The 13504-nt window shown below is 45.2% G+C and overlaps 2 protein-coding genes across 4 annotated transcripts; one reads left to right on the top strand and one right to left on the bottom strand.

The window, feature by feature from the left end:
* Positions 1-312: 312 nt before the first annotated feature.
* Positions 313-6562, bottom strand: phykpl (5-phosphohydroxy-L-lysine phospho-lyase). Of its 3 annotated transcripts, XM_083685987.1 has the most exons (13): positions 6298-6464; positions 6052-6170; positions 5715-5874; positions 5545-5619; positions 5281-5368; positions 4942-5058; positions 4701-4783; positions 3994-4219; positions 3624-3778; positions 3094-3183; positions 1298-1428; positions 805-849; positions 313-617 (listed from the first exon to the last, which is right to left on the bottom strand). In XM_083685987.1, the coding sequence occupies exons 1-12, from the start codon at positions 6354-6356 to the stop codon at positions 806-808; spliced, it is 1347 nt and encodes a 448-aa protein (XP_083542113.1). In that variant the 5' UTR covers positions 6357-6464; the 3' UTR covers positions 313-617; position 805. The 3 variants fall into 3 exon arrangements, with proteins under 3 accessions (XP_083542113.1, XP_083542114.1, XP_083542115.1); XM_083685988.1 differs by lacking the exon at positions 6298-6464 and having other exon boundaries at positions 5715-5855; positions 6052-6154; XM_083685989.1 differs by lacking the exons at positions 313-617; positions 805-849; positions 1298-1428 and having other exon boundaries at positions 3093-3183; positions 3581-3778; positions 6298-6562.
* Positions 6563-7159: 597 nt separating this feature from the next.
* Positions 7160-13477, top strand: LOC310815997 (protein FAM53C-like). Its single transcript, XM_083685992.1, has 5 exons — positions 7160-7194; positions 9640-9865; positions 10022-10082; positions 10210-10991; positions 12101-13477. Exons 2-5 carry the CDS (start codon positions 9785-9787, stop codon positions 12350-12352), a joined length of 1176 nt encoding a protein of 391 aa, XP_083542118.1. The 5' UTR covers positions 7160-7194; positions 9640-9784; the 3' UTR covers positions 12353-13477.
* Positions 13478-13504: the final 27 nt, after the last annotated feature.

Genomic DNA, 13504 nt, shown 5'->3' on the forward strand with positions numbered 1-13504 from the left:
GGTGATACAGTCCAGGTGATAAAGGTAGTCGTCTGGTAAGTGCCCCCGCCCCCCCCCCCCCCCTCCCTACATAGGCAAAAAGGACAATGTCATCAACACCAAATTTGGATTCTGTCATGATACTTGCTTACATGGTCACTGTTGCCATGCAATATTATCAAGATACGGTTGAAGTGCATCTTAAACCTGGACCCGTGTCAATTCCAAGATGTTCAAACCACTGTGCAAGAGAAATGAGGGCTGTTTAGGATGACCCGTTAGATAATGAGGGCCGGAGGCCATGGTTGTATCCATTTCCACAGAAGACATGAATGCAAAGGTATTAAAATGTTTATTCATTATCACAGATCATATAAAAGTCCACTAGTGTTCCAGGATACATTTTTCAGAATTTGATTGTAAACAAAGGTTACTCCGCTCTTGTCTTTTATGCAGGATTTGTCACTCCCTAGCCTTTCCTCATAGTCATTAATTGAATCTGCATCAGAACATATGTCATGTATGTTTAGATCTGGTATAATCTTCAAAACAAGCTTAAATGGCTGTTACAGTCTTGGTTTCATAGGCATTCTGCATTTATCCATAATGTGGCTTCTCCAGTTTTCCGTTGGAGGTGTCTGTAAAGGGGAAAGACAGGTTTGGTTCTGTTTACCATGATTGACGACTCAGAGATGCACTTAAACGGTTGGGAAAGTCTGCTTCAGTCATACCTCATGCCATCCACACATCTACCTCTGATCCTTTTGAATGTGACCAATTCGCAATGTCGGATGCAATTAAACTTTTCTACAGGTTTTTACTAACCTTAGATGTCTCCATTGTCCAATTTGTGTTCACTGGTTTCCATGTCTGGGAGACAAGTGTAATTGTCAGTTGCACGTAATACCCTAGTGCAGCTATTCTCTACAAGGGTGCATCACTTTGTTGGGTTAGTTTTGTTTACCTATAAATTGTGTGGGTCATGCTTTTCATGAAGTTGCCCCTATACCTGTGTAGTAAGTATTTACTTCAGAAGCATTGTGTTAGAATGCGTTACATAAAACATGTATAGAACAGAGTGCTGACTGACTATTTCTTATTCCACTTATGTAATAACACAAACTGCTCAACTCCATATACCATGCAACTACCAAATGACTATGCAACATGTTTATACAATGTTGTAACTACAGTAATAAGTGTTATTACACAGGTATACGGGCAGCTTCAAGTAAAGTGTTACCATAGGTTGCGGTGTGCATCAGTTTGTTGGGAAAAGTTGGCCTAAATGTCCCAGAATAAGTGTTTTATTTCTAACCTCTGAGAATGTGGTCGATGCTCTGTGCCACTAGCTCTGCGTCCTCCATGCTGAAGCACATGGGAGGTTTAAACTTGACGATGTTCTCCCAGGGGCCGTCTGTACTGACACAGATCCGTTTCTCTTTCAGCCTGGAACCAGAGTTAAGACCAAAATATATTTTTGCTAACAGGTTTTCCCTCAAGGCTGATGAGAGGATTAATAACAGAGATGGCGTACAATGTTCTCTTCATACTTAAACTATGACTGCATCAAACATACTGACCATTGTATACAGTGCTGCTTGAAAGTGTGTGAACCCTACAGGGATGGTAATTATTTTTGTATAAAATATTAAAATGAGCTCATAAAATCTTTATCTAAACCCCAATTCGTAATAAAGACATTCCAAATAAAGGACACAAAAAAAAGAAGCAATATTTTCATTGTTTATTTAACGAAAGTGGTTTATTTAACAAAAACTCTGATTTCATGTGTGCAAAAATATGTGAACATCTTCAGTCAATAGCTTGTGGCACCTCCATTAGCAGCGATATCTGTTTTGAGGGATTTTTGCCCACTCCTCCTTACGGAACTCAATTCAATTGAGAGGTTAGAGGGGTGTCTGACATGAACTGCCCGCTTCAGGTCCTGCCACAGCATCTTGATTGGATTTAGGTCAGAACTTTGACTTGGCCAATCCAAAACACAAATCTTCTTTCTCCTGAGCCATTCTTTGGTAGATTGAATGCTTTGGGTCGTTGAATGGATGTGGAGTTGTCCAGGGCCAGAGGAGGAAAAGCAGCCCTAGATCTTGACATTACCACCACCATGCTTGACTGTTGGGATAAGATTCTCTTGGTGGTAGGTGTTGGGTTTTCGCCAAACTTAGTGGTTTTGATTGTGACCAAAAAGGTACATTTTGGACTCATCTGTCCATAGAACGGACTTCCAGAAACCTTCAGGCCTGTCCAGGTGGTCTCTGGCAAAGTTAAGACGGGCAGTTTGGTTCTTTTTTGTCAGCAGAGGCTTCTTCCTCACAACCCTCGCATAAATGCCATTTCGATTCAGTGTTCTTATTGTTGAAGCGTGCACAGTTACCTGAGATGCAGCAAGGGAGGTCTGCAAATCTCTAGATGTTATGTTTGTTTTGGCTTTTACCTGATTCATTGTTTTTCTTGTGGCTCTTGGGGATATTTTGGAAGGGCGTCCACTTCTAGGCCGAGTTGCTGTCAAATGTTAAATGCTCTCCATTTGTAAATTATTTGCCTCACAGTGGACTGATGGAGCTCAAATCTTGGTGAGATGATTTTATAGCCTTCTCTAGACTGATGTGCTCTCACTACCCTCTTCCTGATGTCCTCTGAGATCTCCTTTCCTCTCGGCATGGTGTGGGTAACACAAAACTGACCAGGTTTCTTATCTCTCTTTATCAGAGTCCCACCCAAACTCTTTCCTAAAGATCTCTCCTTTGATTGGTTCATTTGGTACCCAATTATTTTACCCACCTGATTCTACTTACCTACTTGATTTAACCAATGCAACTTGAGGTTATTTTTGCACCTACACTAATTTCTTTATAATTTAGTTTTTCTACTACACGCATGATTACCTCTAAATCAACATATGGAATTGGTAAATATAAACCTGTTATGTCAAATAAAAAAGATTGGTTCTAATTAAATAAAGATTTCATGGTAAAAAAAAATAAAAATCTATCATTGCACAAGGGGTTCACATACTTTCAAGCAGCACTGTATGAGTGGAAAACTGCCATATAACTTCGAGGTTAATTACTGGCCAATCCGCCCTCTTACCTCCTCACTACCCATGCTGCTGCTTCTGTGGCAGGGGTCCTCTGCTCTCTGTCTGTCACCAGCTCTAAGCCCACAAACAGCCCCACCCCTCTGCACAGAGGACAAAGCATCTTACCACAGATGCTAAGCAAAACATCACTACCAGCATCTCAGGATGCATAGCTATGTAAGCAACATCTAGGTACAGGTAGAATACATGTATGAATAGTGAAGGTTTATATAAGAAATATCTATTCCTATCCAACTATTGAAGTGACTCATGTGAAGTAACATAACATACAGATGACTACACACATCCCCTAGCGTGTTGAGAATGACCTGTGTTAGACTGTCCACAAGGGTTCACTGCATACTGTTGCAGAGCACTTGTAATTATGCACATATCTGGAGTTTTAAGCACTTTTACACTTTATTTTCTGTCAAAACAATATCACAATATGCTCTAATCTAATATGGGCCAGACATACACTATTGTCCACCTGCTTACCTGTCTCTGCTGTTAAAATGTTGTGATGTCATAGTGCCCCTACCGGACGTCTCCTATGATTGGATGTTGGGTCTGGAGCTGCGTGAGCAGGTGTTTGAGGTGCCCTCCCACCCGCGTGGCATTCCCCCTCAGGTCCTCTCTGTCAATCACATCCAGGACCGCCAGGCCGATGGCACATGAAACAGGGTTCCCTCCAAACTGCACCATCACAGGAAAACGCCGAGTCATGAAAAGCTGCTACTCTGTAAGCTTATATGCATGCTCAATTTGACATATTGTATTCATCTTTGATTCTAGGAAGGCTATATTATGACCTGGTAGGACCTGTCTATGCTTCCGACATCTCCTCTGTTATTGTCGTAGTAAAGCAGAAATATACCGATAGATGAGGTTATGCAATAGATTATTGTCACCGTGTTGAAGTACTCCACTCCGTTGGCTGTGAAAGCTGCAGCGACCTCCACAGTGGTGACCACGCAGGCCAGGGGATGGCCATTGCCCATGGGCTTCCCCATGGTCACGATGTCTGGGCAGAAGTCCTCCCCCTGCAGCTGGAAGGCCCAGAAGTGGCTCCCAACACGGCCGAAGCCCGTCTGCACCTCATCTGCCACAAACAACCCCCCCGCAGAGCGCACGTATCTGAGGAAGGAGAGAGATCTGAGATATACAGCGCATTCAGAAAGTATTCAGACCCCTTAACTTTTTCCACATTTTGTTATGTTACAGCCTTATTCTTAAATGAATTAAATAATTTTTTTCCCCTAATCAATCTACACACAATACCTCAGTGTCATAGCAAAGGGTCTGAATACTCATGTAAATGTGATATTTCAGCAAACATTCCTAATTTTTTTCCATTTTAGAAATGTATTAAAAATAAAAAACTGAAATATCACATTTACAAGTATTCAGACCCTTTGCTATGACACTCAAAATTGAGCTCAGGTGCAACCTGTTTCCATTAATCCTCCTTGAGATGTACATTGGCACGTGTCAAAGTAAAGGCTCAGTCTAAAGATACTTTCTTTCAATTAATGCACAATGTCTGTATCGTCGACTCCTGGCTAATGCCATAGATAAGGCAGATACAGTGTACCAAGTGTCCAGAGGCAGGACCCACTCTGCCACTTTGGTTGAGTATCCTGAGGGCATCAGGATCTGGCCTCCCACACTGGGCAGTGATTCAGCGAAGAACGCAGAGATCTGGGGATCCATTTAGTTTAGAGTTAAAACAATGTTATTACATGAGCACAGTTTTGACACTAATATTACTATCAGCAGTATTACACCATGTTCTCTGCCTAAACCGAGAATGTTGTTAAGTGAGCTCAGCCTTCAAGATGTACTGTGTTTTACCGTACCTTCCGACCTTTGTGGTGCACCTCGTCTATCAAATCCTTCACAGTGTCTGCATATGCTTGGGCTGGGTCAGGGTGGTCCTCTCTGTACAGACCCCTGTAGGTGTCTGGCAAGGGGGCCTGGAAGGAAACAACTGGAGTATAACTGACATCAGCATTTTTGTCGCAAATTCACAGGAGAACATGATTGTGATCGCTATCCGGTATATGAGTGAGTAAGAGGTAAGACTTGTTATGCACAGAAAGTGAAGGGTTTGACCATACTGAGAGGATATCGGAGCAGTATGTCAGATGAAGATTGTAGCTGTGGTAGTGGCGTTGTGTTGTGTGCCTCTTACGTACCACATGAACCCATTCTTTCTGCCCTGCCAGCTTCCGGAACTTGTATGGACTGATGTCGATAAGGGACGTCAGGTGCCCGTGGTACGCACTGGTATGGGGAGAGAGATGGAGAAACACAGTAGTATGCAGTGAGCCATGGGAATAAATGGGTAGGAGATCAGAAAGTGATATGAATATCAAAAGGGTGAATACCATAGCCAAAGATGTGGCCATAGTACTGATGCTCAGTGTTAGGTGTCAGGGCTAAAGGCTGAGAAACCTTACTGGTCTATCACAATGACATCTTCATGTTGAGTGTACTCGTGGGCCAATCGAAGTGCTAGGTCGTTGGCCTCTGATCTGTGGGATGCATACAGACACAGACCACAGACACATTCTTTCCATATGTAATGAATATTGTGGTTGTGTTGCAGGGGTTATGGGACCTGACTTACCCAGAGTTGACAAAGTAGAAGACAGAGAGCTTGTCAGGCAGAGTGGCAGCGAGGCGTTCAGCGTATTGAACGATATTGTCGTGCAGGAAGCGTGCGTTCGCGTTCAGCAGCTCCATCTGAGCTGTGGCAGCGTGTGTGACGCTGGGGTGACAATGACCCACTGTAGACACACGTTAACTGCAGATACTTCCACTAAGGGGCGCTGTTGCAATGTTTATGCATGCAACTTTGAAATACTGCAGTCATTGAACTTGAGAATGATCTTTTCTCAATTCAACATCAGAAATGTTGTCAATCAGACGCATCAACTAAGAGCATAACACGTTCTGTCACTTACCGTGATGGACGTTGCTGATACAGTCCAAATATCGCATGCCATTTTCGTCATACAAATACTGTCCACGGGCTCTGACTATTTTCACCGGGTCGTCTGAATAAAAGAGTCTGCAAGATTGCCTGCGAAAGAGAAACAACATGCACGACCATTCCACTACCAGACCACGGCAATGGAAAAACCTAACACAGTAACATGTCAGGTTTTATCTTTCAAAGTCCATGTTGCAAAGCAATCGTGTGCACGTACCCGATCAATTTCTCCCTCATTGCAAGGGTCTGTTCTTTTCTGAATTTTTCCAAATCCATACTTAAAAAAACGTTTCTCTTGATTGTATAATTAAAATAAATCTCAATCTACTTTACCAAACATGGACTCTGTAACCTCCAACTTTCAGGAAATCATATCATGTGCATTTTCAGCGACTACGCATGCGTAAATCCATGTGAGTGTTGGTCTCTAGTTACAAGGAAGATACTGACGTTTCTGTTGATTCGCCGTACAAACATTTTTACCATAAAGATTATATTATTGTCGACCAAATCTACAGTGCATCTTCAGGTAAAGCCACAGCACAGCTACTACCATAAACATCACAACACGTGAATCTCGTGAACTACACTACCCAGAGTCCAACATCTGTTTTTGCACGGTTCTTGGTTTTCCCGAGAGCAGGACAAGCAGCAAAGGCTCAAATATTCAAAAGACTAGATAGACTCTTGTATTAATAAAAGATACATTACTGACAGATAGAAGTTCTGCTAAGTTGGTCATGTTTATTGTGTTCATTAGGATAAGTTTGATCCATGTCTTTTTTTCAGAATCAGAATCCCTCACCTCCCGAAGAGTCCAAATTCTGAATAGACGACGGTGAACGTGTTTAGTTTTCAACAATACACACAAACTAATCCACTTTACACAGCAACACCAACTCGCTTGTTTCACGTTGGCGATGTATCTATTCGTTTACTGAATGCTTCGAGTTAACATATACACGGATTGTAACTCGTAGGGATTTCAATCCAAAGTATCTCGACGTTAGGATCACCCCTTCATAGTGGTCTCTCCCAGGGGGTATATAAACCGTGCAAGGCCGGACTCTGTCCCGTGCGCTGCTTTCGGTTGCTAAGGAGACACGGTGAGCAGGTAAATCATCTCATCGCTAGCTAGACTGATGAGCAATATCATATTTTAATATCTAATATACCTACTATGGATAGCCACATCACATTTACCGAACCGCTATGGACGTGATTTCAGAGACTTTGACATGTAGGAGTGCAAGCGATGACTTAAAATCCATTTTTTTTGTACATAGATAAATGGGTGCAAACATGACAACAAGATGATTAGCTAGCTACTACTAGCCTGTATAGCAGTAATAGTTGTAAGGGGTAATATATTAGCCTGCTAGCTAGCAGATAAGGTCAGTTCCCACGGGCCGCTCGTTCATGCTGGCTGGTTAGCTAATATGTCCCAGCTAAGATAGATGCTTGGCCAGATAACTGTACAGCACTGTCCACAACTGACTGTAGAGCTTTCTAGCCAACTACCCCAACATTAGCTGTGATTCGCTTGCTAGAGCTTGCCATCCAAGGCTGTAAGATCATAACTAAGTTAGCTAGCGACAATATTAAAGGGTAATCCCATAGCTTAGCTATGATGGTTCTATGAGCTCGTTGACTTAACTAGCTCACAGAACTAACTAACTAGCTGCGCAGATGGGGGTCATTATTTTCCAGCAACGTTAGCCATCTTCGTGTCGTTTTCCATATCTGTAACTCATGTTTTGTATTTTGCGTGTTTGGATTGACACATATAGTCAAGATGAGCTGAAGCTAGTTTGCTTGAAAAGCTTTGTGGAAAACTTGGAGGAAGAGTCTCTAGTGACCAGGCCGTTAATTGCTGCCAGAGAATGGCCTCTTAAGTCAATTGATCTCAGATTTATTTATCACTTTATGTGTTGCCATTGTGAACCTGCTTGTTAAGGCTTGTAGCTAGCTAGTGTATCTGCGTAGTTGAAGGAGAATAGCTTGGCTTGGCGAACTCTGAAGTTGCCTCTGATGACTTTAGTGTCTAGTCCATGGCCCTGTCCTTTGATCCATATTTGGGGTACTTTGTTGAGTATTAATGTTGTCTTGGCTAACAATATCCTGCCACATGGAAGGGCCTAGATAGCCATAACAAGCCACTAGGCCTAACCTAACACAGGAAAGAGGAGAGGAACTGGGACAACCCCGACCAGGAATAACCACAGTTTTTGTCATCTAAGTTGTGATGGCCACATAAGAAGTTGAAAGCTGTTGGTGTGTTGCTTTTTTTTTTTGATGTCCTTTAGATTTTAGTGTCATTATGAAGTGCACAGAACCATATCTGGCTGTGCAAAGGTTGGAGTGAGTAGTCATGAGTATTGTATCTGGGCCAGTCTGCGTCCGGACCCCATAGGGTGTGTCTAGTTTCACTAACTATTACATCTGTTGAAAAACGTTGAACAACTCTGTAGTATTTGCATGCAAAAAAAAAAAAAAGCATAGTGACGGAGGAATGTGTTAGTGTACTCAAGAACTGGCACCTTGTCTCACTGGCTTCTGGTGCCTAGTGGTGCTCAGGTCCAGTGTGTCTTGTTTTCTGTGTCCTGGTGATTTTTTATTTGTTATTTTTTTAAGCTCCCTTCTGAGCCCTGTTGTCCACTCTCTCTTCCCTCTTTTGTCTTTCTCGCACAGCCATCATGGCATGCCTTCGGCCCCTCTCCCCCTCCATTTCACTCACTTCTCAAAACCTCCCCCCTTTCCTCTCTCACTCTCCCTCCCCCTCCATTCTCCTCTTCACGGCTCTCTCTCTCTCTCTCTCTCTCTCTCTCTCTCAAAGGGCCCGAGTCTTATCACTTGGTTTCAATTGGACCTACTGTGCTATAATAAATGTGCTGTGGTATTCCCCCCCCCCCGAATCTTCCTTCTGGCGTCTTTTATTGCGCTGCACATGGTACTACTTATGAGCATTATGATTTTAGGCCCTTACAAATAAAGTTACTGCTCTGTGCAACAACTAGATGAAGCATTATCGTATGTTCTTTTTATTCAATGTTTTCAGCAGAGTGCTCTTGGTGTTCTCCACTTGTCTTTAGCCTTTGTGAGATTCTGCACTTCTGCCGTGTTACTTTGAATCTCTTTCATCTGTGAGGCTGCAATGTCGTCGTCGTCGTCGTCGTCGTCCCCCCCCCCCCCCGTGTCATGTACTGAACCTCTGTCATCTGGTCAGTCAGCAGAACAACTCACTCTTCCTCCTTTTGACTGTTTTTTTTTCTTTTCGTTGGCACAAAACTGTAAACATGGCAACAGTGTTGCCAAACGGCACGTTTTACTGCAATCTGCGTCAATGAGTTTCCAGGCATTGTATCTCTATTTAACACTTGTTTTTTAAGTGTTGGGTCATGAGCATCCAGATGTTGTCCAATGTGCCAAAGTGTATGATGAGCCTAAGTTCCAACCAACACTTCACTGGTATTATTCAAATAAGAGCTGAGAGATTTACAGATGGAATGTTTCTGTGTTTATCAAAATACATATGGCTCTCTCCCTTTTTATTTTTTAGGTGATGATGATGATGATGGCTGTGTCTCAGTGAGGACAGGAGGGTCAGTCTGGCCGGTTGAGGTGCGAAGGGGACGCCACATACCTTGCCAGGCGTCTGACGGACAAACATCCCATCCCCTTCCTCCCTCCCTCCCTGAGTCGCTATGGTGACGCTCATCACAGAGCAGCTCCGCAAACAGAGTTTGGAGGAACCCCCTTATCGCAGGGCTTTCTCTCTCAATGTGGTGAGTATGGCTCATAGCCACACACACACACACTTTGTTTCTTTGTAGGTCTTCACATTGTCAGCAATGTCTTTTTATTGGATGTTTTGGCTGCAATTAGAATTGCCCAATTTTCATTTTTAATCACCTAATCTTTGAATTGCCCGATCTTTTCAGTCGTTGCCTGAGGTGGGTGCTAGCCCCACTGTGTGTTGGAGTGGATATGGGTTGACACCAGGTAAGCATCCCTTCATTAGAGAAGAGGCCCTCAGGATGACATTAACGTTAACATCATGTCAATAAAAACTGGGGACAGTGCCTACGTGTGTATCATGTATTTGCCGTTGTTCATGTCATTTCCACAGAGAGCAGTTGGACTGTGTTCCCTCCTGCTAAGGCCCACTTCCAGGATGCCCCCTCCCTTCTGGCCCAGGAGGGCTACCCTTTCCCCAGCTCCTCTGTGACAGACCTGGCCCTGCAGAGCTCCCCTCCGCCTCCCCCTCCTCCCCCGAAACGCCACTGCCGCTCCCTGTCTGTCCCCGAGGACCTGTCTCGCTGCCTCCCCTGGCGCCCCAGCGCCTCCAAGATCTGGACCCCCGTCAAACGGCGCTGCCACAGCGGAGGGGGCGCTGGGTTGGGGTACGGTGGCCCCAGCTCCTCCCTCCCCTCCTCCTCCCTACACTCCTCCTCCAGCCCCACCTTCTTCAGCCTGGCCCTGTCTCCTGACTCCCCGCTGCCCTGGAGCTTTCCCTGGGAGCCCTGTGACCCACCCCGGGGGGGCAGCGCCCGCGTCCTCCCTGCCCCCTCCTCCTGCTCCTCCTCCCCGGCCCCCCTGGGCCCCTCTCACCCCTCACTTCACCGCCGCTTCTCCCTGTCCCCTGTGCACATCCAGGAGGCCTCTGTGCTATTCCTGCCCCCCCAGCTCTCCCCGTCTCCTGCTCTAACCCCTCACTGCCTGGGGCTGGAACCCCCCTCCCCCTCCTCGGCCTGCAGCACCCCGTCCTCCTCCAGGCGTGTCCTGCGGCCCCCTCTGCCACGCTGCCACTCCCAGCCCTGTGACCTCCGCAAGCCGGGCCTGAAGAGACGCCATGACTCAGACACCCTGCCCTGCCACCGGCCCGGCCTCGACTTCAGCAAGATGACTCAGGTGAGCACCAACATGTTCCCCGGGCCTCTACACCCACACACAGTTAGTGTTCGCTAAGAACATGGCACAGTTATCTGTAGGCTAGGCTGCTTGCCTTTCTGCTCTACTTGGTAGTTTAGCAGAACCTATCAACTTTTCTTGTCTGCCAGGGAAAGGCCCATGAGGCAGCAGCTGCCCCCCCCCCCCCACACACAGACCAGTGTTTATGTTGGGATCATTAGTTAGGAGAAGTGGGCCTCTGGTTCTCTCCCCCCTGCAGCCCTCTGAGGCAGAACTGCTCTCACATTCCTGTCGTGGCCAGACTGGACTGTTCTGGATGGGGTTCTTGCCTGGGTGTGGTGTTGGTACTGGCTGTGGAACATGACTTCCCTGACCCGGTTGTGTTTTTGGGCTGACCCCTGCATTCCTGTGTGTCCTGTCGTTGCTGCCTGCCCATGTCCAGACAGTCAGCTATATTTAACCACTGGGCTTTGGGTACTGCTGTTCAGGCTCACTTCCTGCTCTGTGGAGTGATGTCATCACTTCTCCTTTTTTCTGTGTCGGTTTTTCTCTCACCCCTGGTTTTTATGGCCTTCGCTGGGCGTGGGACCTGGGATTGTGCGAAGTTGCTGGCTTTGCAGCTGTAGCCATGTCTTGCGTCATGTTTTAAGATGGTGGGGGTTTGTGAAATGGCTGCCCTTCTACTAGAACTAGCACAGAGAGATTGGTCTGAGAAGGGTCCCAGTGAACAGTCAACAATGGTCAAATGGGCCATGTATTCAGACGCACAGAATCAGACACATTTGCACATGATTTGCATAGACCGGTTTCATTTGTGGAGATGCGTACACACATGTTTTGTGCTTGAAGCTGTTTCCTGGGAATCTATAATGAATAGCCAACGAAAACATTGATGTTGCCAAGTTTGAGGTCTTAATAGTTTCAGATAAAACAGGTGTGAGGTATGTTTAGGTACATTTCAACATCTTTTGAATCAAAACGAAGATTTAGTTGGAAGGATACCTGGTAAACCATTTCTGCAATGTCTACAGTTGTCATTCCAGCTCTGTACATCACAGTTTAAAGTGTTGTGGTGGTGACATGTATTCTATCCCCTCTCTTGTTTGTAGATTGTCTGTAGGGAGTCCCTGGCCTGTGGAGCAGGTGGATGTCTGGGCCTGGGGCCTGGTCTGTGGGACCTCCGCGGAGCCCTCTCCCCTGCCGAGTTCCTGGGAAGGACTAGTATTGGGCCTCTGAGTGAAAGTGAAGAAGAGGAGGAGGAGGAGGAGGAAAGGATGGGGTGCGTGGTCGAGGCTGGACTGCAGAGTGTGTTTGAGAGAGATTGCACAGAACTGGACTTGAACCTCATAGAGGAGAACTGATTGTTCCCTGGTGCTCTCTGCGTGACTGACTGCATCCATCACCTCCATATCCACACACCTGTACACCCACCCCTGGCAGAGCCCTCAGGAACCTGCTGCCTCCCTCCCTCCCATCCATCACTGGCTGTAGAGGAATAATGATCATCAATATTACCACTATTGTTAAGTGAATGCTAGAGCAATTTTCCCAGCTTGTATTATTCAGCATTTCAGGACATGTCATTTTTTGCCTGTTAATATTTTCTCTATGGGTAAATGTATATACCCAAAAGCCTGAATCAGAGAAGACCTACGGAGGAAATCTAAAGGTACATAATAGGCTCCAATGATGAGGGTTGTATGTACTACTACTATTCTTCTAAAACGGTGATGCAGGCAGGGTGCTATGCACACTCCTGTCAGCAGAATTACATTCCAGAACATCAGGCCAGTCCCTAAAGCCTCTGACATGTTACACAAGCACACCTTCTGCACACACCTGCTTTAATGGACGTACTTCTGTCATGTAGAATACCCCCCCCCCCCCCTCTCACACACACCAGTAAAGGGACACTCATGGACCCAAGTGCTTTTTCTCATAGCTGGCTAATTGATCATTTTATTCCTGCTGTATTTCTCTCCCACAACACACTTCTTCTTGGGGGAGGGATATAGCAGTTGTCAGGACAATAAGGCATTCATCGCCAATACCAGTTATCAATTCATTGGATGACATTGATATTGTATGTTGATCATGCCTTAAGCTGAGTATACAAAGAGATGTTGCTGTTCTACTGGGTTTTTTTGTTTCACATCAAGATGTTTTTTCTTGGCCTCTCCATTCTCTCTGATTCAGTTTCCACTAATGAACGGGTCACACTTGCACTGTAATAGATTTTGAATAATTGAATCGATGCTGCAGTTGGATCCTATAGGGCACAATGTAATGATGTACTGTACAGTGGTGACATGTTGAAACCATGTTGTGTGAGTGTGAGTGAGTGTGTGTGTGTGTGTGCGTGATGAAACCAGTAGTAATGCAGAGGGTTGGTGGCCTTTCCAAGATGATTTTTATTGTATGTTTTCAGATGGAAATTTCCTCTTACACAATTTGTGTACAAATAAAGTTTATTAGAGAATACTTTTTCAAAAAAAAAAACACTTGTCCTGTCT

The sequence above is a fragment of the Argentina silus genome, assembly GCF_951799395.1.
Source record: "Argentina silus genome assembly, chromosome: 15".
Lineage (NCBI taxonomy): Eukaryota > Metazoa > Chordata > Actinopteri > Argentiniformes > Argentinidae > Argentina > Argentina silus.